Source organism: Ranitomeya imitator, chromosome 2 (assembly GCF_032444005.1).
Source record: "Ranitomeya imitator isolate aRanImi1 chromosome 2, aRanImi1.pri, whole genome shotgun sequence".
Taxonomy (NCBI): Eukaryota; Metazoa; Chordata; class Amphibia; order Anura; family Dendrobatidae; genus Ranitomeya; species Ranitomeya imitator.
The window spans coordinates 812,987,713-813,012,561 of NC_091283.1; the positions used below are offsets into that span (position 1 = coordinate 812,987,713).

At 44.1% G+C, this 24,849-nt stretch overlaps 1 protein-coding gene across 1 annotated transcript in view; it reads right to left on the reverse strand.

Annotated features, from left to right (window-relative positions):
* CTBP2 (C-terminal binding protein 2) overlaps positions 1 to 24,849 on the reverse strand; it is an 82,694-nt gene that overhangs the window by 43,430 nt on the left and 14,415 nt on the right. Inside the window, exon 2 of the mRNA XM_069753886.1 lies at positions 6,031 to 6,149. Coding sequence (XP_069609987.1) covers positions 6,031 to 6,088 — 58 coding nt within the window. The 5' untranslated portion in view covers positions 6,089 to 6,149. The remainder of the gene's footprint in view (positions 1 to 6,030; positions 6,150 to 24,849) is intronic.

Sequence of the window (24,849 nt, forward strand, 5' to 3'; positions counted from 1 at the left end):
TGAAGGAAACTCAACCTGGAAGACACCTAAAGTCCTAAATCCATTTACACTTAACTGCATCCTTAGCGTAATGAATTTCCTGATCCTGCTTGTCACTACTTGAACCAGCGGCTTATTCCTGCCCATCACACTAACTCACACTGACCTTAATCCCTGCAGGATCACGCCGTAATCCCTAAATCTATATGCAGAGGACAAATACACAGCACACAGACATGAGGCCGTAATTACTGCCATACAGAAAGTTCCTCTGCGCCTGGCGAAAACACTTGGTGCTGCAGAGACAGGAGAACTCCCCTACGTGTTAGATGACACCACCCCGGCGTCCGTGGGGCACAGAACTTTAATATGATGATTGGGGGGGGGGGGGGAGCAGATGGTCTCATTAGCTCGCCATGTTGGGATTAGGCGGGCATTAACCCGTTCACAGCTGTTTAACTCTTCCCAAATGGGTCACGGCAAATGCCCGTTATGTAAGAAACTCATGTGGAGACAGAGCGCCTTCATCAATGACCAACGGATTACAAATATTGCAAGTTGTATCTCCGCCTACATAGAGAATTAGCCACAATGGCGTCCGAAGGAAGGGAGCGGAACATTCTAGAAAGCTTGTGTGTTGGTACATTTTATATTCAATTTTTTTTTTTTTTTTTTTAAACATTGAAGTCCAATACTGCCTATGCTCAGCAAGATACTCACCTTTTTAGCAGCCTAAACCCTTATCTTCATGAAAGATAAATATTTATAGGATTTGTCTTCCTTGTTAGAAGGAAGTGAAAATAGATCTATATTTTTAAAAGGAATTTTCTGCTTTGGTCAATCCATATGTAATAGAAAAGCCCCATAGCTTATCACAAAGTGCCCTCCTGTTGGGACCCCAGAGATCAGCTCTAATCATTGCATAAACCTGGCAGTGTTTACATTTCCTACAGTGCCACCACAGGAGAAATTAAGTATTACACAATCCCCCATTGTATATCTGTACAGCTAAGGCAGGATAAGTCCTCCATAGGGGTAAGGGAAGACATTCTTTGTAACCATTTAGGATATGAAGACCCCAAACAAGGCGAGGCCGTTCCAGTCCTATAAAGCGAGAGGACCCTTGGAGAAAATGCCAATTAGAGGGGTAGTCCCAATAAACAAATAGTTGGGATCTTCGGAGCATGTACAATAAGTGGCAGCGCAGCCACCTCTACAGCCTTATTGAGGTGTATAGGATACTTGGTCAAACAGTCGCCTTGGATATGTTCGGGCGAGGTTTGGACCACCTATTCAGACCAGGAGCGCGATGAAGTCATCACAGCGCTAAAGACCCAAATTGTTTATCAAGGTCATGCACCAGCCACAGATTAAGCCAGGGAAACAAGAAACAGCTGGTTAAGAGACCAGGTAGGGTGGATCCATACAGAGTGACTGGCAAGAATATCAGGTTATGCTGGCTGTGGCAAGGGGCACTGTGGCTACCACTCTTGTAGAGGTAGGAGGCAGCGGCAGCACTGTGGCTACCTCTGTTGTGTAGTGGGTGGCAGGGCACACAGAAGTGTGGAGGGAGTGGCAGTGGCACTGCGGTTGCCACTGTTGTGAAGAGAAGAGACAGTGGTGGTACTTCGGTTGCCACTGTTGTGGAGGGAAGGGGCAGTGGCGGTACTGTGGCTGCCAGTGTTGTGGAGGGAGTGGCGGTGGCACTGCGGCTGCCACTGTTGTGAAGGGAAGGGGCAGTGGTGGTACTGTGGCTGCCAGTGTTGTGAAGGGGAGGGGCAGTGGCCATAAAGCGGCTGCCAGTGTTGTGGAGGGAAGGGGCAGTGGCGGTACTGCGGCTGCCACTGTTGTGGAGGGAAGGGGCAGTGGCGATACTGTGGCTGCCAATGTTGTGGAGGGAAGGGGCAGTGGTGATACTGTGCTTGTCACTGTTGTGGAGGGAAGGGGCAGTGGCGGTACTGCGGCTGCCAGTGTTTTGGAGGGAAGGGGCAGTGGCGGTACTGTGGCTGCCACTGTTGTGGAGGGAAGGGGCAGTGGCGATACTGTGCTTGTCACTGTTGTGGAGGGAAGGGGCAGTGGTGATACTGTGGCTGCCACTGTTGTGGAGGGAAGGGGCAGTGGCGGTACTGTGCTTGTCACTGTTGTGGAGGGAAGGGGCAGTGGCGGTACTGCGGCTGCCAGTGTTGTGGAGGGAAGGGGCAGTGGCGGTACTGTGGCTGCCACTGTTGTGGAGGGAAGGGGCAGTGGCGATACTGTGCTTGTCACTGTTGTGGAGGGAAGGGGCAGTGGCGGTACTGCGGCTGCCACTGTTGTGGAGCAAAGGGGCAGTGGCGGTACAGTGGCTGCCACGGTTGTGGAGGGAGGGGATGGTGGCGGTACAGTGGCTGCTACTGTTGTGGAAGGAGAGGCGGAACTGTTTCTGCCACTGTTACTATGGTGAAAAAGCATTTCTCAGCAAAAGAAAACAATTTCAATTAGAATCGCAGATGTAAAATAATGACTATTCAGCGGTATCGCTCGCTGCTTCAGGTCTTCTTTCAATCTGTCTGAAGACTGGCAGACTGTGTCACTGTTAAATAAAGTATCTATTTCTACAGAAATGTAATCGCTCCCTGCGAACGTTCACGTCAGCACCGTTTCCAAAGCAGAGGCGTCTTCAAATACAGTGAGGCACAAACTGAAGGATCGGGGTACAAAAGCAAACAAAGCACCAAGGAAGGGCACCGATCTCATAGCAGAAGGTTAGAGGGCACCAGGATCTGTTACTGATCACCAGGGGCCCATAAATAAATTACAGGAAGATGATGAATGCGGCGGCGATAGAGTTTCAAAATGACTCGACAACAAAGTAACCAGGAACAACATGAAACACGGGTCTGGGCTACAAGAAATGTGAAACAATGTGCAATCCAATGCAAGTCACTAGTAGTAATGTTTTATGGCGGACAAGTCTTTGGCTTACCGGAGGCGTTTGGTAACGATCATGTAGTTTGCTACGTTGCCACATAAGTGATTATCAGGCCCAATTTATGGATACATTGCCTTGACACAATTAAGCAGCCTTGTACCTCGAAGCAAATTTTGTGTCAAACTTCGTAAAGCTAATCTGTAGACGTTAATGTCTGTATTTATGGCCAACCGCTATCGAACGAGGCTTCTCCAAGTATCAGGACATCTCCTTCTCAGCCCAGAGTGGAGGAAACACAAAAGGAGGAAGACAAAAGGGTCAGATCATAAGCAACTTTTCCAGTCTTACAGATGTCTAGTATGGGGGGGGCACCGTGACCGTCCCTGCTAAGGGGGCATGAGACACCATAACGATTTCTACCATAATGAACGTTCATTGTTTTTTGTTTGTTTTTCTTTTTCAGCATTCAAGTCTGAGAAACAAGCAAAAAATGTTTTTTTGAAGATGGATCCATTTTCATATCAGCCTGTACCCCAGCAATCATACATTTATCATCTTGAAAGGGACAGATCTGCATTTCAAGGCAACGTGGCTACAAAATGTAGTGCGTGTTTCCAGTAAACCACATTTGGAAGTATTAATTCCAGATTTTGCCACACTTCTGTGCTGTGTAATGTATCCTCACTGTTTATTTAGGTGGCACACACTGGCCCGGCAGAGCATGTGAACTCTGGTCACGTGACCCTGATGACATCACAGGTCCTTTCTGCACTTGTATGTTGTTGCCAGCCTATGATTGGTTGTCGTTATACAGGGAGAAGAAGGACACGCCTCTGTGAAAACAAACGCCGTTAATGAGTTAACTAAAAGCTAAATGTTAAATATTTGATTGCCAATATCTCTGAAATGAAGAGGTGAAGTTAAAATAAAATAAATCAAAAATGTTTTTAAAACGTTTGGTAACAGGTACTCTTTAAATATGGGGGGGGATTATTGTGGTAAGCAAGTGGCAGTGTTGTAAAGGATAAATAGTGCATCAAATGATTAAATCATGAATAAATATTAAGAAAGTGAGCTACCACCAAGCTGAGACCAGATACCACAAATGCCAAATAAGGCAGACCATTGTTCCAACGTGTGCTACGTGATGCTTTATTGCATAGCAAGCAACTGTGTTATACGGTAGTGTGACCCAGGCTTAATGCGAGGAGATGGAGATCATCATCGCCATACTGAATCCTGTCGGTACTGGACTGGGAATGTGAAAATGGTTTATCTAGATCACTATATCGGAGGCTGAAAATTGTGCACTGGTTTTGGTGCACGTACCAGACTAATATGTCCAGGAACTGTCCCGATTCTCCTTCTCTATACCCTATAATCCACCCCATTTGTGTACAGTAGGTGGTTCCTTCTCATTAGCATTCTGCCAGCGCTATAGGTGCTAAAACTTTGTTTCCCCAAACTCAATGACTTGCCTTAGCACAGAGGTGATCTTTCAGTTCAGCCATGTCCATATGTAGTTTGACAGAAAAGAGAATTACCCACTTCTTGTAGACCCAGTCTCTATGGAAAGATAAAGACCTACCCCCATACATGCCAGACAGCTCAGCTAATTAGGATGATGGATTTTTATTAAACAGTGGACAGCAAGCGAGAAAAAAAAAAAAAAAAACTTGAGATGTTATTATGGCACAAAGTTAAAGGGGTTGTCCACTTTTTGGGGATTTACTTTTTTTTTTTTTTTTTTTTTTAACCTAAATGCACATATTTTGGCTAAAAAGTATTTTTGCTATTGGGCGGCATTAAAAATGATGCACAGTTTGCCTTTAATCTGTTTCACCGTCTTGCTGGATGCAGAAGGAGTTAACTGCGAGTTTGTCAGTGAGCCCACCATGTTAATTTGTCAGTCAGCGAAAGAAAAACACTCACCAAAAACTCATTGTTGAAAAGTAGCTTGAGGCTATGTGTACACGTTGCAGATTAGGCTTAGGAATTTCTGGTGCGGATTCTGCCTTTCCTGGCAGAAAGAGCACCTGCGGTTTTTGCTGCGGTTTTTTTGCGTTTTTGCTGCGGATTTTACCCCTGCGGCTTTCTATAATGGAATGGGTACAAAAACGCTGCAGATTCACAAAAAAGAAGTGACATGCTACTTCTTTTAAAATGCAGCGTTTCCGCAGCGGATTTTCCGCAAAGTGTGCACAGCATTTTTTTTTCTCATTGATTTACATTGTACTGTAAATCAATTGCGGATCTGCAGCGTTTCTGCACCTCAAAAAACGCTGCGGATCCGCAGAGAATCCACAATGTGTGCACATACCCTTATCTGCAGTCCCATGTAAACCAATGATGAGGCATCTTGAGGATTGGTGCTTAGTGACAAACTCCGCTCTGCTACATCAGATCAGAATAATCTGCTACCTAGTGACATCTCCCCGCTGGAGGACAGCGCTCCGGCCTATTAATAGCATCGCGCTGTATGGCAGCGATCAGCGGCTGCGCCACCTATTTATACACAATAAGCAGGTGCAGAGCCGGTAATATCCGGCGTGACGTGAGGACGCGCTCAGCACATCTGCGGCTTATTCTGCTCCCTGGCTGCAGGGTGAGCGGCAGACGGTACAGCAGCAGGGAGGATTGGAGGGTCCGCTGTGCCCCCTACTGAGCGGCCACTCAAGGTAAAGACCAGAGATTATGGAGCCCGGCTAAGGACGCGGTAGTCACGGCACAGGAATAAACATCAGCGAGGAATATTTTAGGAGCCAGTGCAATAGGAAATGATATGGGGCAGCTCAAAGGGCTAGTATCTACAGAGAAGTGTCAGCCATATTGTGCAATCCGGAGAAGTCATTACGATTGTCGCCTCTACATTTTCTTATTCAGATTTTGCCTTGGAAATAAAAGACAAAATAGGGGTCGTCCTATGCAAAAAGTTCTAAAAAGTTCTAAAAAGTTTTGCCCACAATGAAAATCTACGGGGTATACTGACATTATTAAAAAACACAAGGAATTACGGAAAGTATCTGTATGAAAATTTAAGTCCTAATAAATGTTAAGGTCATAATGGCAGAGTGGATATAAATAGTATTAAAAATCCACAGGAAGACCGTGTGTGTTCAGTGACTGACGTCAGGTCCGCTCACCTTCACTGGTCTGGTTCACCCGCATCCGCTTCACGTTCTGTTTCTCCAACAGGTCCATCTTCTGCGGTGGGCAATGTGCTATACCCTGGCATATCTATCCCATGACACTACTCGCCAGGCTGCAGAGATGAAAGAAGGGAAATAGAAAGAGCATCAGCTTGTATCCTGATCAGAGCATACAAATCATCAGCAGTGCGGACCACTAAAGAGTAACCGTCAGTCAGAACCCCCCTTCATAAATAAATAGTGCACATAAAAAATAAGCATCTTAGTCATATCAAGGAATTCTGCCTCTTTCTCCTCCTGGACTGATCAGGTAAAATCTGTATTCAGTGAATATAGACTTTCCCCATTACCAAGATAGGAGATGACAGTTGGTGCTCAGAAACTTCTATGGAGAACTGTAATTTTCCAAGAACTTGCTTCAGAAGGTTTGTGTGTTCCGCTACCTCCTCCGTACAATTTTATCAGCACCAACTGTCACCTCCTCTCTCAGTAATGAGAAAGTCTGTATTCACTGAAGACACTTTTACATGAATTGGAATGAAAGCTCAGTCCAGGAGGAGAAAGAAGCAGATTACAAAGTTGCTTATTTTCATGAAAATAAAAAAGGGAAAATGACGGTCACTAACGAACCAGCCGGAATAATGAGAAGTCAGCACCCAATAACATTACACTGGACTTTTGTGTCCCAGCCTCACCCAGGACCATATTACATTGGGACCAGCACATTTTGCTGAAGCCAATAACAAAAACTAATATGGTTACATTCAAGTGAATGGGAGCGAAGCTTTAATACGAGACAAGGCGGCAAACACATGTGGGGCTACTACTAAGTGGTTACCAGAAGAGAAACAGCAGAAATCCTCACCAAACCCCTCTACTGCCGATTACAGTAACTTTGCCAATTTTCAACACGCACTTTATCAAATCACTTATCAATAGTATTCCTGCTATTATTCTGAGGCGAGTATGTATTTATTCTATGTGGGGGGCCGTCACACTGTACAGAGAACTATGCGGGGGCTGTCGCACTGTATGGAGAACTATGCGGGGGGCCATCACACTGTACAGAGAACTATGCGGGGGCCGTCACTGTATGGAGACCTATGCGGGGGGCCGTCACACTGTACAGAGAACTATGCGGGGGCCGTCACACTGTACAGAGAACTATGCAGGGTTTGTCACACTGTATGGAGAACTATGCGGAGGCCGTCACACTGTATGGAGAACTATGCGGAGGCCGTCACTGTATGGAGAACTATGCGGAGGCCGTCACTGTATGGAGAACTATGCGGAGGCCGTCACACTGTATGGAGAACTATGCGGGGGGCAGTCATACTGTATGGAGAACTATGCGGAGGCCGTCACACTGTATGGAGAACTATGCGGGGGGCAGTCATACTGTATGGAGAACTATGCGGGGGGCAGTCATACTGTATGGAGAACTATGTGGGGGGCCATTACATTGTATGGAGAACTATGAGGGCCGTCACACTGTGTGGAGAGCTATGTGGGGGCCGCTACAGTGTGTGGAGAACTATGTGGGGGCCGTTACACTGTATGGAGAGCTATGTGGGGATCACAGTTGGGGAATCATAATTCGGGGGGGGGGGGGGGTTTCAGGAAAAAGGGTACAGTAGGGTCATCATACCATGCATGTGGTCTATTGTTCGTGGTACAACCCCTTTAAGTTTGTATCAATATGAAAAGGTTCATCGTTCTATTTGGTGAGGAGGAAAAGTAGTCCCATCAGCCGGCGCCTGCTCTTACTTTTATCAGTTGAACAAAACTCAACATTGTCCTTTGCTAACGCTGATCGCATCACGAGCATGGGAGAATGATGAGAGCGGTCTTCAGCACCCGTCACCGGAGAACAGCGCTAACAGTACCGCTGCTTCCCAGGTGCCGATATCTGATACACTAATGACACATGGATGACATCTTATCTGTGTGCGGGACGTTTTGGGGCCTATGCTGTTAAAAAAAAAAAACGGACATGTCAGCTATTTTGCCCACGGACAAACGATCCGTGGAAACACACTGAAATGTGCACAGACCCCTTCATTTAAACCGGTCTACATGTGTAAGTGTCTCCGGTACGTGTGAAAACCGTCAGCAAACGTACTGGAGACACAGACGTCTGAATGAGTACCGAGAGATTTGGCACATCCTGCTAGAAGTTAGAAACTTTCTCTTACGCCAACTTAGTTTTGGCTTTACTAGGACCTTTAATCTGCACCAAACACTGGTGTATACTGGTAATAAGTTTAAAGAAAAAAAAAAAGGGGGTTTGGTACCATGTAGAAAAAATAAGCAATAGGTAATAAGTTTAGCACAAATTAATATTCCATTTTCGAGCTGAAAAATTAGAAGTGTGCAGCACACATGCCCATTGTTTTAAGCACAAGGACATTAAAATTTGCAGAATTCTGGGGTAAATTAAACAGAAAATAGGTGCAACAATTTAGTAAACGTGGGCTTTATGTTAAAACATCTTAAAAAAAAAAAAAAATCTGTTGTTGCCACTAGAGGGCGACAAGTGTACATAACATTGATTACCCTTTGAATAACTATTTCCAGCCTCCAGTGCTAATAAACTAATGTGGGGGGGAACACAAACCAAAGTGCTGCACTATAGAGTTTTGCAGGACAGCATGCTGTTAGTTTATTGTCGTCAATATTTATGGGGGAAAAAAAAAAAAAAAAACCACAAATACCTGCACTGCACAAATTGCTTTCTGGCTAAATATTCAGGTCACAAAGCTGGAGCTACAAGGCTGCAACACCCGAATTTGCTAGGAGTCACTGCCACACACCCCATAAAGAGACAGCACCCCGAAACTGTCTGAAAATTGAAATTTTGTTTTTTATCTTAACGCATGTGACAAGGCTTGTTAGAGGGTCGACATTGACTTTTAGGATTGCTACTTCTAATAGGTGGCGCTAGAGTTCTAGTCCTCTTCCTCTCTGAAGAGACAATTTGAATACTTTAATTTCTCAGCGGAGCATTGCATGACTTAAAAGTCTCCTCACCTTGGCAGGTCACTCTCTGCAAGGAGAAACGTTGCCCCTTGGACACCTGTAAAAATTAAATATGGATAATTTATACAGGATCCAATTTTGGGGGGGGCGCACCTCATCCGAAATACAGAAGAGGTTAGGGAATGCTGATGCTGCTGTAATCACATGACTTTATAAGGCAGAAGATTCCGTAAAATAAATCGGCCATCTTGTCATTCCCAGTTTGGAGGGAATACAGCCGAAATAATCCAATCAATGGCGCAATCTATCTACCTATCCCAAGGGGTGAACCACTGACAAATGCAGAACTGCACAAAGCCACCACCCAGATATTCTGTACACAGATTTACATGAAAGGTCGCATTTAATGTTTTCTGATGATTCCGAATAATTAACCTCTCATAGAATTCCATCCACCTATAATGATCGGATGCCATGTTACCTGGCTCACACAGAAAGGCGAAACATTTCAGGCACTGAGTACACATTTCTGAAGAAGCGGGTTGCCTAGTAACCTAATGGAGAATTACAAGTTCTATATGCAATGGAAAGTGTGATTTTATTAGCCTTGACAGATATTTCTTCTCTTGCCATCGATCGTTTCTATTTCATGCAGTAAACTGGAATCAGATCTTGGGGCGACAAACTAACGGAGCGCAGACTAACCACAGAGAGACGTCGGCTCGTCAGGACCTAGGCCACCTCTCCCTTTCCTTAAAATATAAACCCACACGTTTATGGCAGAGATGGGAATCCTACTTTAAGAGGGTCTGTCACTTATCCTAAATATGTTAACCTGTCGTAAACGCCGCTCTTCTCCTGAATCTGGAGCAGTTTTCCTTTTGTTTCTACGCCTCTCCATTCCCGAGATACGGCTAGTCATATTTCGGCCAATCAGGCGTGTGTTCGAGGAAACGCCCACAGAGGAAAAATTGAAGACCAGGCCCACTTGTCTAAAAAGATCAGATTTTCTTGCAGGGAAAAGGAAGCCATAACTGAGGAATGGTAAGGCGCAGGAACAAAAGAAAAACGTCACCGATCTCAGGAGAACAGCGGCATTTACAACACATAAAAAAAAAAATCATATATAGGAGCAATTGGCAGGTCCCCTTTAAGGCTCTATAATGGGGTAGATTTTAACTTGGATTATAGCTACTTACAAGTTAATTTAGAGAAACAGCTTTTCCCTTCACACAGCACATCCTGGCATGTAACACTCCCTATGCCAGCTACACACAGCGCCATAGTGCACCCATATAGTGCTTTCCTCCTTTACAATGCATTTATGCCAATGGCCGTACTGCAATACTGTACCCAGAGAATACCAAGTGTCACCCAGCCCTGCGTCCTTGATATCCACTGCAATGCTGAACACCCCAATAGGGCTCCTTACAGCACGCAGCTGTCCTATATACGCGCAGCACGCAGCTGTCCTATATACGCGCAGCACGCAGCTGTCCTATATACGCGCAGCACGCAGCTGTCCTATATACGCGCAGCACGCAGCTGTCCTATATACGCGCAGCACGCAGCTGTCCTATATACGCGCAGCACGCAGCTGTCCTATATACGCGCAGCACGCAGCTGTCCTATATACGCGCAGCACGCAGCTGTCCTATATACGCGCAGCACGCAGCTGTCCTATATACGCGCAGCATGCAGCTGTCCTATATACACGCAGCTGTCCTATATACACGCAGCACGCAGCTGTCCTATATACACGCAGCACGTAGCGGTTATATACACAGCATGCAGCGGATAGAAATATATTATATGAGATATATATATTTCATATATGAGACACATATGTATATATATTATTTCATACAGCGCTAGACAGCTTTAAAGCCGGTAATTCGATTGCCGGCTTTTGCCATCTCCTTCCTAAACCCGACATGATATGAGACATGGTTTACATACAGTAAACCATCTCATATCCCCATTTTTTTTTGCATATTCCACACTACTAATGTTAGTAGTGTGTATGTGCAAAATTTGGCCGTTCTAGCTATTAAATTAAAGGGTTAAATGGCGAAAAAATTGGTGTGGGCTCCTGCGCAATTTTCTCCGCCAGAGTAGTAAAGCCAGTGACTGAGGGCAGATATTAATAGCCTGGAGAGGGTCCACGGTTATTGGCCCCCCCTGGCTAAAAACATCTGCCCCCAGCCACCCCAGAAAAGGCACATCTGGAAGATGCGCCTAGTCTGGCACTTGGCCACTCTCTTCCCATTCCCGTGTAGCGGTGGGATATGGGGTAATGAAGGGTTAATGCCACCTTGCTATTGTAAGGTGACATTAAGCCAAATTAACAATGGAGAGGCGTCAATTATGACACCTATCCATTATTACTCCAATACTAGTAAAGGGTTAAAAACCACAGACCCTCTCCAGGCTATTAATATCTGCCCTCAGTCACTGGCTTTACTACTCTGGCGGAGAAAATTGCGCGGGAGCCCACACCAATTTTTTCCGCCATTTGACCCTTTAATTTAATAGCTAGAACGCCCAAATTTTGCATATACACACTACTAACATTAGTAGTGTGGATTATGCAAAAAAAAAATGGGGATATGAGATGGTTTACTGTATGTAAGCCAGGTCTCATATCATGTCGGGTTTAGGAAGGAGAAAGCAAAAGCCGGTAATTGAATTACCAGCTTTAAAGCCATCTAGCGCTGTATGAAGTAATAATATATATATATATATATATATATATATATATATATATATATATATATATATATATATATATATATATATATACACATATACATATACATATACACATACTAGATTGTGGCCCGATTCTAATGCATCGGGTATTCTAGAATATGCATGTCTCCGTAGTATATGGACAATGATGATTCCAGAATTTGTGGTAGATTGTGCGCGTCGCTGATTTGTCGAGGCAACCATTATGACATCATCGTCGATACTGTGCCCGTCGCTGAATCAGAAACATGAGATGTCTACGTCCTTTATGACATCATCGTCGCTGTGCCCGTTGCTGATTGGTCGAGGCCGCCAGGCGCGGGGTTTCTACGTCGATGCTGTGCCGGTCTCTGGTCGAGGCCTGGCGGCCTCGACCAATCAGAGAGCCGGGATTACATAGACATACATATTATTATATATATATATATATACACACACACATATACACACACAGCATGTAGCGGTTATATATACATGCAGCATGTAGCGGTAATATACACAATCACAGAGGAGAATTGGAAACAGACTATCCAGATAGCAGCCGCCCCGGTGTGATTGGATTATTGACATGCTATTGATCCCGAATGTTTTCTTGACCCATTATGAGAGGCTCATTAAATGACTCAATCTGACTGATAATTGACTCTGAAGAAGATCTCCACGTCCAGACGCCATCGATGGCCTCTGTTTAGAAGAACACACACAATGCTGTTACAGGAAAAAGTCGTTCACGCAATTCCTCAGATAGTAATGATTCTGTAAGACGAGCAGCTGTCACGTTGTCTTAGCACTAATCTGTCGTCATTCGTGGCGCCCAAATTGGAGACTTTTTTTTTTGCGAGATCTGATCCCAACATTAGCAATCAGGGGGCACAAGACCCTTCACTGTATTGGTAACATTTGTGAGCGAGGCTGGCTATCTGACTTATTTCAATGCCAAGCCAGCCCCTTTTGCTATCGATATTAATGCTGTTACAAAGAAGGGGGCTGGCTTAGTTAATGAACGGAGCCTGAGAGCCAGATCGTTCATGCAAGTCATTGGTCATATGATAGGTGAAGGGAATGAAAGGGTTAACTGTGCTGCCAGTGTTAAAAGAGAACAATGTCCAGGGATGCGGTTTATTTGTCAACGCGTTTCAGCAGTGCAGAATTAACCCTTTCATTCCTTCCACCTGTCATCCAAACCGTGGGTCCACAGGAGCCTTTTAGTGGGTGCACAGCATACCAGGTGAGTACCATCGCCCACATTCTCCCCATTGTTACTCAGATGAAACCCCATTTGTGCTTTATTATTGCACTTATTTCCCCAAACACTGCTCATATGATAACACTTAATCTGGTCTTATCCGGGCACACCTGTACAGTAGATTGCAATTAGATAACATTTCATACACAATAGAGCAGATTTTAGTGCTGCTGGACAAAACCTGTAGAAATGCCTTGTCCTGCTGCTGCAACAATAAAACTGTTTTTGGTGCACATACCAGTCCAATCTGTCCAGAAACGGTCACAATTCTAAAGTTCTTTAGCTTGCCATACACAGTCTTTTCAATTGGCATCTTTTCTGTATCAGCACTCTGCCAGCACTATAGGTACTTGAGTTTCCTTTTTCACTTACAAGCATTCCCAAATGGCTGGCCTGCCCCAATTATACAGTTCGCCCTTCTACTATACCTGCATGTAGTTAGGCTACTTTCACATTTACGTCTTTTGAAATCCGTTGCAATGCGTCGTTGTTGGAAAAAAACGCATCCTGCAAAGTTGCTGACAAGATGCGTTTTTTTTTTTTTTTTTTTCACAAAGACGTGTATTACCAACGCATCGCGACGTATGGACACGTTCCATACGTCGTGCACTGGATGCACCGGTATCGCGTCCGCTGCCCATAGTAAACTCCCAAGGAGGAGGGGGTGGAGTTACGGCCGGGCATGCACGGTAAGAAATGCAGGATGCGACATATGAAAAAACGTTCCCTTGAACGTTTTTTTCGTGACGACGGTCCGCCAAAACACAACGCATCCAGTGCACGACGGACGCGACATATGGTCATACGTCGAGATCCGTCGGCAATACAAGTCTATGGGAAAAAAAACGCATCGTGCGGGCACATTTGCAGGATGCGTTTTTTTTCCCAAAACGACACATTGCGACAGAGGCCAAACGACGCAAACTGGCCTCTTTCACACTTCCATCTTTCAGCTCCCGTCATAATCCGTCGTTTATTGAGAATGGAAGATCCTGCATTTTCCTATAGACTTGTATTAGCGACGGATTGTGATGGATGGCCGTCCGTTTCATCCGTCTTTCGCTGGATCCTGCATAAAAAAAACGGTCCGTCCGGCATAAAAAAACATTCAGAGGAACGTATTTTCTGCATGTCGGAAAATCAGTCAGCGATGCTTTCTGCGCTGCCCGTCAATGGCTACAATAGTAGCCTATGAGCGCAGGTTGCGTCACTGCCTGTGAAAAGCAGGAATCCAGTGACGGGTCCCGTCTTTTCAAAGAGCATGCGAGGAAGAATTTCCCGTCATTCTCTCTCGCTCTCTTTTTACTATTTATGCTACCTATGCAGCATCAATAGTAACAAGATATAATGTAAAAAATTTTTTTTTTTTTTTTTTTTTAAATAAATCGCAATATCCTCACCTACCGGAGTCCTGCGCAGCGATGCTCCCGGCAGCTAGCGTTTATAGTGATACATTGCGAAATCTCACGAGAAGTCGCGGTCTCGCGAGAGCAGCGGTGGAGATCCGGCACTAGATCCTGGGGATGGGGGGGGGGGGGGGGTCAGGGCACCCCACTAAGGATAGGTCATCAATATTTTATGACTGGACAACCCCTATAAGTGTTCCTGCTCCCCAATATATAGGACATATATACCCCACACAGCGCGTGTCTCCCATGTACGTCCCAGCTCCCACACCATAGTCCAAGTCATCAACATATTCTAATTATGGAGACAGAGCTCCCCAGCTGCAGCCCGGCCATCCATTACCGGTGCTCTGGCCGCTTCAGTCACTAAACACTAATTGGCAGCTAATGTCCATTGAATGCCAGGCAATGTGAACGCTGATGACCCGACTCCAGATGTTCCAGCTTCTCCCAGTGACCAACACCCCACCATGTCCTGCTGACCTCATCAGTAGGAAGGATTGTCTGGGAGAGAACAAGCGGTCAGGTATCACACGCCGTGAGCAAGATGTGGTCACCCACAAGCGGCACATTTACACCAGACATTAATAATCTACGCATGGATAGCCCAAGATCTTTCGGCATCATTTTATTCCTGCCGCTTCCCTGAGAAATGTGCCATCCAGTTCCATCGACATGGCCCTACATATGGTCTGTACCGAGGAGGTGCGACTCTCAGGATCCTCGGGGGCGTGTCTTTAGGATGTTCCGCCCAACTACCCCATGAGCCACACCCCCTCAGTAAAAAGACAATTAGGCTCTAATCTTATGAGGAGAGGAACATTTGATGCTGCGTATTTTCACTCAAAAATGCATTGTCTTATGGGTATAGTACAGTGGATGGGATTTATAGAATGCTAGTACCCACTGCCTTTCTTTTTTGCTCAGCGTATACTGACCCGTGGTACGCTTTTCAAACCCGCAACTTGTTAATTTCTCCTGCGGGTATGCTGAGTTTTACATGCGGATTTTACCCATAGACTTGCACTGGATGAGGAAAATCTGGTACAAAAGGGCAAAGCAGCTTTATTTAAAACATCACTTGCCAAACAAAAAGCATCAAAAAGAAAAGAAAAAAAAAAGCAAGTAACCTTATAGGTGCAGAAAATTTTCTGCAACATCAAAAGCTCATCACAGGATCGTAGTCTAAAAATCAGAACAAAATGAAAAGCCCATCATCCTAAAACTGTATGGCGGATTCAAAAAATAGCGACACTATCAACCTTCTGATGGATCCTCTTTAAGGCTACGTTCACAACGCAACGCATGCAAAACGCTGTGTTTTGTGACGCATGCGTTCATTTTTATAGCGCAAAAAAAAAATGCAACAAGCAGCGTCCTCTGCGCCCTGACGCTTGCGCCCAAATAACGCATGCGTCACAAAACGCAACACAACGCATGTCCATGCTCCCCCATGTTAAATATAGGGGCGCATGCGTCGCCGCGGTTGCGCCTGACGCACCGCAAATGTGAACGTAGCCTAACCCCTTCATGACCTTGGGATTTTCCGTTTTTTCCGTGTTCGTTTTTCGCTCCCTTCCTTCCCAGAGCCATAACTTTTTTATTTTTCCGTCAATATGGCCATGTGAGGGCTTATTTTTTGTGAAACGAGTTGTACTTTTGAACAACATCATTGGTTTTACCATGTCGTGTACTAGAAAACGGGAAAAAAAATTTCAAGTGCGGTAAAATTGCAATCCCACACTTGTTTTTTGTTTGGCTTTTTTGCTAGGTTCACTAAATGCTAAAACTCACCTGTCATAATGATTCTCCAGGTCATTACGAGTTCATAGACACCAAACATGTCTAGGTTCTCTTTTATCTAAGTGGTGAAAAAAAATTCCAAACTTAGCTAAAAAAAAAAAAAAAATTGCGCCATTTTCTGATACCCATAGCGTCTCCATTTTTCATGATTTGGGGTCAAGTGAAGGCTTATTTTTTGCGCGCCGAGCTGACATTTTTTATTGATACCACTTGTGTACATACCGTACGTTCTTTTGATCGCTCGTAATTGCATTTTAATGCAATGTCGCGGAGACCAAAAAAAGTAATTCTGGCGTTTCACATTTTTTTTTCTCGCTACGCTGTTTAGCGATCAGGTTAATGCTTTTTTTATTGATAGATCGGGCGATTCTGAACGTGGCAATACTAAATATGTGAAGGTTTGATTTTTTTTTTTTTTTTTTTGTTTTATTTTGAATGGGGCGAAAGGGGGGCGATTTAAACTTTTATATATTTTTTTTTTTTTTTTACTTTTGCCATGATTCAATAGCCTCCATGGGAGATTAGAAGCTGGCACAACTCGATCGGCTCAGCTACATAGCAGCGATCATTAGATCGCTGCTATGTAGCTGAATTGCAGGCTTGCTATGAGCGCTCACAGCAAACCGGCATCAGTAACCATAGCGGTCTCAAGGACCTCTATGGTTACTATGCAGACGCATCGCTGACCCGAACCCCCCACCCCCATGTGACGGTGGCCGGAAGCGCGGGTTACATGCCGCTGTCAGTGGCATTTAACTAGTTAATAGCGGCGGGTGGATCGCGATTCCACCCGTCGCTATTGCGGGCACATGTCAGCTGTTCAAAACAGCTGACATGTCCCGGCTTTGATGCGGGCTCACCGCCGGAGCCCACATCAAACCAGGGGATCTGACCTCGGACGTACTATCCCGTCCGAGGTCAGAAAGGGGTTAAGGCTGCCGTCACACAGTCAGTATTTGGTCAGTATTTTACTGTATTGTATTCAGTATTTGTAAGCCAAAACCAGGAGAGGAACAATTAGAGGAAAACTATAATAGAAACATATGCACCACTTCTGTATTTATCACCCACTCCTGGTTTTGGCTTACAAATACTGATGTAAAATACTGACCAAATACTGATGGTGTGACAGCAGCCTAAATGTGAGTTTTTGAAATCCAAACCTAGGAGTTTCTCCCAATTTTCTGCCATGTTTTCCATGCATTTTGAACTTTTATTGAACTTTTATTTTATTGAACTTTAACTCGTATAGTAATCAAGTTTTACTTTTAAGCCTATAATGAAATATAAAATGTACTACGTAGAGTGAGTTTACGTCTGTAGCATTTTTTTTATTTATTTATATATATATATTTTTTAAATGTACCATGCTATGTGCATTGCCTTTTACTTTATTTTTTCCATAGGACGAGTCAAATACCAAAAATGCATATTGTTCAAATACAACAAAATAAGGTCACCAAAAATATTAAAAACACTAAAACAAAAACCCATGCACTTGAAGGAGGCCCAACGTTACGTGTTGTAAGGGTATGTGCACATGGAGCCTTTTTGCAGCAATTTCAGGAGCAGCAACTCAAAGCCATCGATATATCAAAGCAATGACGCCAGAATTTGGGGCGTTAACCACTTTCAAAGTAAAAAGTTTCTCGCGCCGGAAATCTCATTCCAGTCCCTGACTGGAGGAGTAAGATTCATTTTGATGTATGCCCGACGTGGCCAGAGAGCGTGTTCCTAAAAACGCAATGTGAAAGCATCCTTGGCAGAAAAAAAAAAAAAAACGCAAATTGGTGCAGATTTTTCTGCATCATTAAGAGTGTGTGCACACGTTGCAGATTGAGAAACCTGAAGTGTCATGCACACCTTGAGCATTTTTGACTTGCAGATTTGGTGCAGGAAATAATCTGCAGCATGTCAGATCTGTGTTTTTCACCCATTGAATGCACTGAAAAAAACGCACACATTGTTTTTAATTCCAAATTTTCCTGCCAATAGAGGCAGAAGTGGTGCAGAAAATTCTGCAATCAAATACTCAATGTGTGCACATAGCCTAATAAGCCTGGGTGAAATCTGCAGCAAAAACGCTGAAAGAATCGACATGTTGTAGATTTAAAGCTGCTGCAAATCTGCAAGCCACAAATAAGCAATGTGTGCATGAGACATTAGGACCTTTTTTTTTTTTTGGCTGGCATCAGAAAACCCTTCAGGTTCTGTGACAAATCTACACACAAAAAAACAGCAAAAACGCCACGAGTGCACACATCCTTAGGCTATGTTCACACGTTGAGTTTTTGCAGCTTTTTTTCATGCAAATTTTCAGCTGCGTTTCACAGTACCAGCAAAGTCTGAGATTTCAGAAATTTCATGCACACAGCTCGGCTTTTTTTCCTGATTTTTTTGTCAAAGAGCTTGGTTTTTCCAAAATGCAGCATGTCACTTCTTTCAGTATTTTTCACCCATTGAAAGCAATGGATGGTGTGAAAAACGCAGGCATCAGGTTTTGCTGTGTTTTGGGGGCCAAATCTGATTAAGTTCAGATTTTTTTTTATGCAATAGATTTTATCAGCATGCACAAGAGACAAATGAACCCTGACAAAAACGTACCAATAAAAATGCAGTAAAAATGGAAAAAAAAAAAAAAAATTGCTTTAGAAGCAGCTTAAACTTTGCTTTAAAAAAAAGCAAAGAAAAAAAAAAGCGGACCATAGCCTTACAGAAGGTATTTTGCCATAAAGTATTTGGCTTTTAAAAACATCACTGTAGAGATACTGCTAAAAACGGATTGAATCTGGCAGTATACGTATTTACGGTTTTCTTCTATAACGGTCTTGAAGTAAAGGTAAAAAGTAATCTTAAGAAGGATAATGCAGACATGAAGGATGAGAAAAAGATCTGGATCTCGTCCATAGCCGGTCATTTAATCATTTAACACGAGAGTCAGGACTCCAGTCTCCTGGACAGACTCAAAAACTAACGACTACCATCAAGAAAAACAACCAATCTGAATAGCCAAACAAAGGGAACTTGTATTATCACCATATTTATAACTGATAGTATAACTTTTCTACTAATAATACAGAGAACAGGCAGCGCCTTACTCACCAACACAAGCTCACAATACCAAAGCAGTATAGGGTTCAGCAGACGCCCATGATAAAGGCGTGGGCAGCACAGGTGCAAAATACTGATGAAACAACCAGTCACACACCTGCTATACATGGAGGGGGAGGGCGTCTAGTATAAGGCCAGATGTTTCCGGTACCGGAAGAAACGGTCCCGGAGCTATCCGTGTCCGAGTGTGCATGTAGGCCATCCGTGTACTGAAACAATTTGTTTCAATTTTAACCCTATGACTTTATAAAAAGCACACGGACAGCATCCGTGTGCGGTACGTGTTTACAAGCACCCATTGACTTCACCCATTGACTTTAAAGGGTCCGCGTGATCCGCGCGCTCCCACGAACACTGACATGTCTTCGTGTTTTGCACACGGACACACGGTCTATGAAAACACGCTGACATTTGCAGAGACACATTTATTTTAATGTGTCTACGCACGTGTGTCAGTGTCTCCGGTACGTGAGGAAACTGTCAGTACACGTACCGGAGACACTGACGTGTGAAACCAGCCTTAGCCCGGGGTCACACTAGCGTGTTTTACGGACGTATGAGAGACGCAGAAAATATGCATTGCACACGGTACAATGATTCTCTATGGCCCAGCTCCTCCTATCTGCCGTATTTTACGCATCCGTATTTTACGGTCTTGTACGGCCGTAGACAATCGCAGCATGCTGCGTTTGTGGGCGTATTGCGCAAATAAATCGCCAATGAAAGTCAATGGGTGAGAGAAAAATACGGATTACACACGGACCAACAGTGTGACTTGCGAGAAATACGCAGCGGTGTGCTATAGAAAAGCCGGCAATTCAGTGCGGTGTACAGTAAAATCACACTGACAGGTTAGAATAGAATAGCTAAAATAAATGTCTACACATAGTATAGGGGTATATATATATATATATGTCAGTGAGACATATATATATATATATATTTTATTTTTTTATTTCACACAGCGCTAGATAGCAGAAAAGCCGGTAATTCAATTTCCTGCTTTTGCTATCTCCTTCCCAAACTTGAAAGGATATGAGACATGGTTTACATACAGTAAACCATTTCATATCCCTTATTTTTTTAACATATTCCTCACTAATAATGTTCCAAGTGTCTGTGTGCAAAATTTGGGGGCTCTAGCTGTTAAAATAAAGGGTTAAATCGCGGAAAAAACTGGCGTGGGCTCCCGCACAATTTTCTCCGCCAGAGTGGGAAAGCCAGTGACTAAGGGCAGATATTAATAGTCTACTAACATTAGTAGTGAGGAATATGCAAAAAAAAAAAAGGGGATATGAAAAGGTTTACTGTATGTAAACCATGTCTCATATCCTGTCGGGTTTGGGAAGGAGATAGCAAAAGCCGGCAATTGAATTACCGGCTTTTCTGCTATCTAGTGCTGTATGAAATTATATGTGTGTGTGTCTCACTGACATATATATATATATATATATATATATATATATATATAGACTGTATATATGTTTTCACGAATATTTGAGCCCAAGGATCCATTGTATGTCCGTTTTGCAAGCCGGCGAGAAAATCTCGCTGTACGGATGTCATGCGCATTACATACGGAGGATGACATTCGCAAAATACGCTGCGACACCCTGCCTACAGATGACATACGGATCACTATTTTGGGAACATTTCTGCGTATTACGCATGTAAAATACGGACCGTATTTCCCTACGCTGAGTGTGACCCCGGCATTACACTGTGTAATTCCAAGGCCACGTTCACACATTCAGTATTTGTTCAGTTTTTTACCTCAGTATTTGTAAGCCAAAGCCAAGAGTGGAACATTGAGAGGAAAAGTAAAATAGAAACACGTCACCGCTAGTGATGAGCGAGTATACTCGTTGCTCGGGTTTTCCAGAGCACGCTCGGGTGGTCTCCGAGTATTTGTGACTGCTCGGAGACTTAGTTTTTGCTGACGCAGCTGCATAATTTACGGCTGCTAGGCAGCCTGAGTACATGTGGGGGTTGCCTGGGAACTCATCACTAGTCACCACTTCTGTATTTTTCACCTACTCCTTGTTTTGGCTTACAAATACTGAGGTAAAATACTGACCAAATACTGAACGTGTGTGACCATGGCCTAATACTAGACAACCTCCCCTCCATGAGTGGTCGTTGTGTGAGTGGTTGTTTCATCAGTATTTTGCACCTGTGCTGCCCACGCCTTTATCATGGTGGTCTGCTTGCTGCAACCTGTGTTGGTGAGTACATCTACCTTTTCTCTGTGATGTATTTTAGAATTTAGCTCCATTCTCAGTCAATTATATTATCGTTAGATAAGATTTAGGGTTTCCTATGAAGTTGAAAAAAATGCTATATATTTGTCTTAGGCTAAGTTCACATTTGCGTTCAGCAGCCCTGCGTACCTATCTTTAACATTGGGTACACAGGGACATGCGATGTATGCATATGCGGCGTTTTGATGTGCCCGCCAACCGCACCGGAATGCAACTTGTTGATCACCCCTCCTAATCCCTCTATATGGGAACCCAGGTCATAGGATGATGAATAAAATAATATCTTGATATCCGCGATCCGATGTCTTATTCCTGAGAAATCCACGTTTTTCTTAATATGTAAATGAGCAGTTAAGATCTATGGGCCGGACATAGATTTCCCCGAGAATCTGGAAACGTGGATTTCTCTTGAATAAGGCTATGCTCACACGCTGTGGATTTTGCTGCGGATCCGCAGCGTTTCCGCAGCTGCGGATCCGCAGTGGTTTCCCATGCATTTTACAGTACAATGTAAACCTATGGGAAATGCAATCCGCAGTGCACATGCTGTGGAAAAAAACGCGCGGAAACGCAGCGGTTTACATTCCGCAGCATGTCAATTCTTTGTGCAGAATCCGCAGCGGTTTTACACCTGCTCCATAATAGAAAACCGCAGGTGTAAAACCGCAGTGGAATCCGCACAAAAACCACGGTAATTCCGCAGGTAAAACGCAGTGCCTTTTACCTGTGGTTTTCACAAATCCGCTGCGGAAAAATCCGCAGACCTCAAGAATACATGTGCACATACCCCAAGACATTCAATTTCCCATGACCTACATGCCCATATAGACGGCTTAGGGGGGCTCATCCTACTGACAGATTCCCTTTAACCAGAGACTAACAAAAATCAAAAAAACTGGCCGTGTCGGCCGGATGCAGGAATGTGCTGTATTGCTCTAGTATTTTTTAGGAATCCTATTCTTTGCATTACTACTATAAATGTGCCGTATAAGCAGAAACCTCCCAATATTCTACATTATAAAATCATCTTTCTGTTGAAAATTCAAGTGGACTAAAAGCCTAAAATAACCAAGTGCGGCACAGCAAAACAATGTGATCTAAAACATATGGGGGACGGCTATATTAAGAAATTGGCTCTTCGCACCAGACTTCGTCTTTGTTACAGTAAGTAAAGAACAGGCTCAATAATTAGAGCTGAAAACTACACATGTAGCAGTGAGCATTTGCCATTTAGGATCTGTTCACATGTAGCGCAAATACTCTGCTGCGGAATTGTGTGCAAAGAATCTACATCGTATTGTAGCACCAGCAAAACAGGTGAGATTTTACCAAATCTCCTCCAAGATTTTCAGTGGATTTGTATTCAAGGCCTGTCCCACACGTCCAGATAATACCGTAACCGGAAAAATCGGTACCGGAATTGTCCGTGTGCTCACGTGGCACATCAGTGTGGCACACGAGCGGCAGCCGTGTGCCGCCCGTGTGCCAACTGGGTACCACATGGACCGTGCAGGAGACAGCGCTACAAGTAAGCGCTGTCCCCTGCTTTGGGTGCTGAAGCCCCATTCATTTCTTCTCTCCAGCAGCGTTCGCTGGAGCGAAGGAATGAAAAATCTTCTTTTTTTTTTTTGCGGTGTAAATAAAGTTCCCTGTAACCCATAGGGGTGGAGCCGCATATTCATCACTGTAATAAGCGGCACCACATGACCGCTCATACAGGAAGAGCTGCGACGCTGAGAGGAAGCATCGAGGGAGCTAGGTGAGTATTTTCTTTCCAGCGGGTGGGCGCACAGGGGATGGGAGGGGGTGGGACAGGGTTGGTTACAGGGAACTTTATTTACACCGCAAAAAAAAATATGATTTTTCATTCCTTCGCTCCAGCGAACGCTGCTGGAGAGAAGAAATGAATGGGGCTTCAGCACCACAAGCTGGGGGGACAGCGCTTACTGTAGCGCTGTCTCCTGCACGGCACACAGACTGCACACGGACAGCATCCGTGTGCGGTACGTGTAATCCGTGCACTCCCACGAACACTGACATGTCTCCGTGTTTTTCAAACGGACACACGGTCCGTGAAAACACGCTGACATGTGCAGAGACACATTGATTTTAATGTGTCTACGTGAGTCAGTGTCTCCGGTACGTGAGGAAACTGTCACCTCACGTACCGGAGCCACTAACGTGTGAAACCGGCCTAAAGGTGTATTCCCATGTCCAAGATCCTATCCCAATATGCAGTAGGTGTTATAATAATAATATTAGCAAATACCTCCAAATAGAAATGTAGTATAGTTCTTCTGATTCGCTATGTCTCTGTCCTAAAGTACAGGCATTGCAGGACCATAGGTATCCATGGTTACAACCACTGATATAGTGACAGCTAGTTGCTAGTGGTTGATATCTAAGGTCCTGCAATTCCTGCACATGAGGAAAGAGACTTTAGGAAAACTATGCTATATTTCTAATTGGAGGTACTTGTTAATAATAATAATAATAATAATATTACACCTACTACATATTGGGATAGGATCTTGGAGATGGGAATATTCCTTTAAGCTGTAGATATCATTGACTATAGTCGCGCTGTTGCACAAAGCAATGATAGGCTCGCTATTGTTTTTTTGGTTCCATTTAGGGGGTCCAATTGCAGCTTATTTTATATACTGAAGAGGCACAGTGGTTGCTTAATTTCTATACTGAGGTGCTTAGACTTTTTTTTTTCCAGGGATACAATGCTGACTTAAAGGGATGATGTCAACAGGATTTTGCTACCTCAGTTGAGAGCAGAATGAATATAGAGAAAGCTACCCTGATACTAACGATGTGTCACTTAGCTTACTGGGTTCAGCCGTTCTGACACAGTTCTTACATGCACTGCTGCTGTAGTCCAGTGGTGATAATCACCAGGTGATAAAACCTTCATTGTAAGTAAACAGCACACAGCCCGACACGTGACACATGGTTGAACCCCTACCTCATGCTGTCCTTAGACAACATGGCAACCTACTGACGGATTCCCTTTAAAAGGAACCTGAAAGCAGAATTTACTCTCATAAACTGTTGCTGTGTCCACCTCCTAATGACATTTGTAACAATAATGTCCTTATTATAAATGTGGCAAAATTGAAACGTAATCACTGCGATTGTCTTCCCGGACTAGTCCAGGGGTGCCATCACTCATCTCTGCCCTTCGCTGGCATCTTGTCCCCCCCCCTCCACAGTGTGATTGATAAACCAGTGTTTGCTGATAGAACGG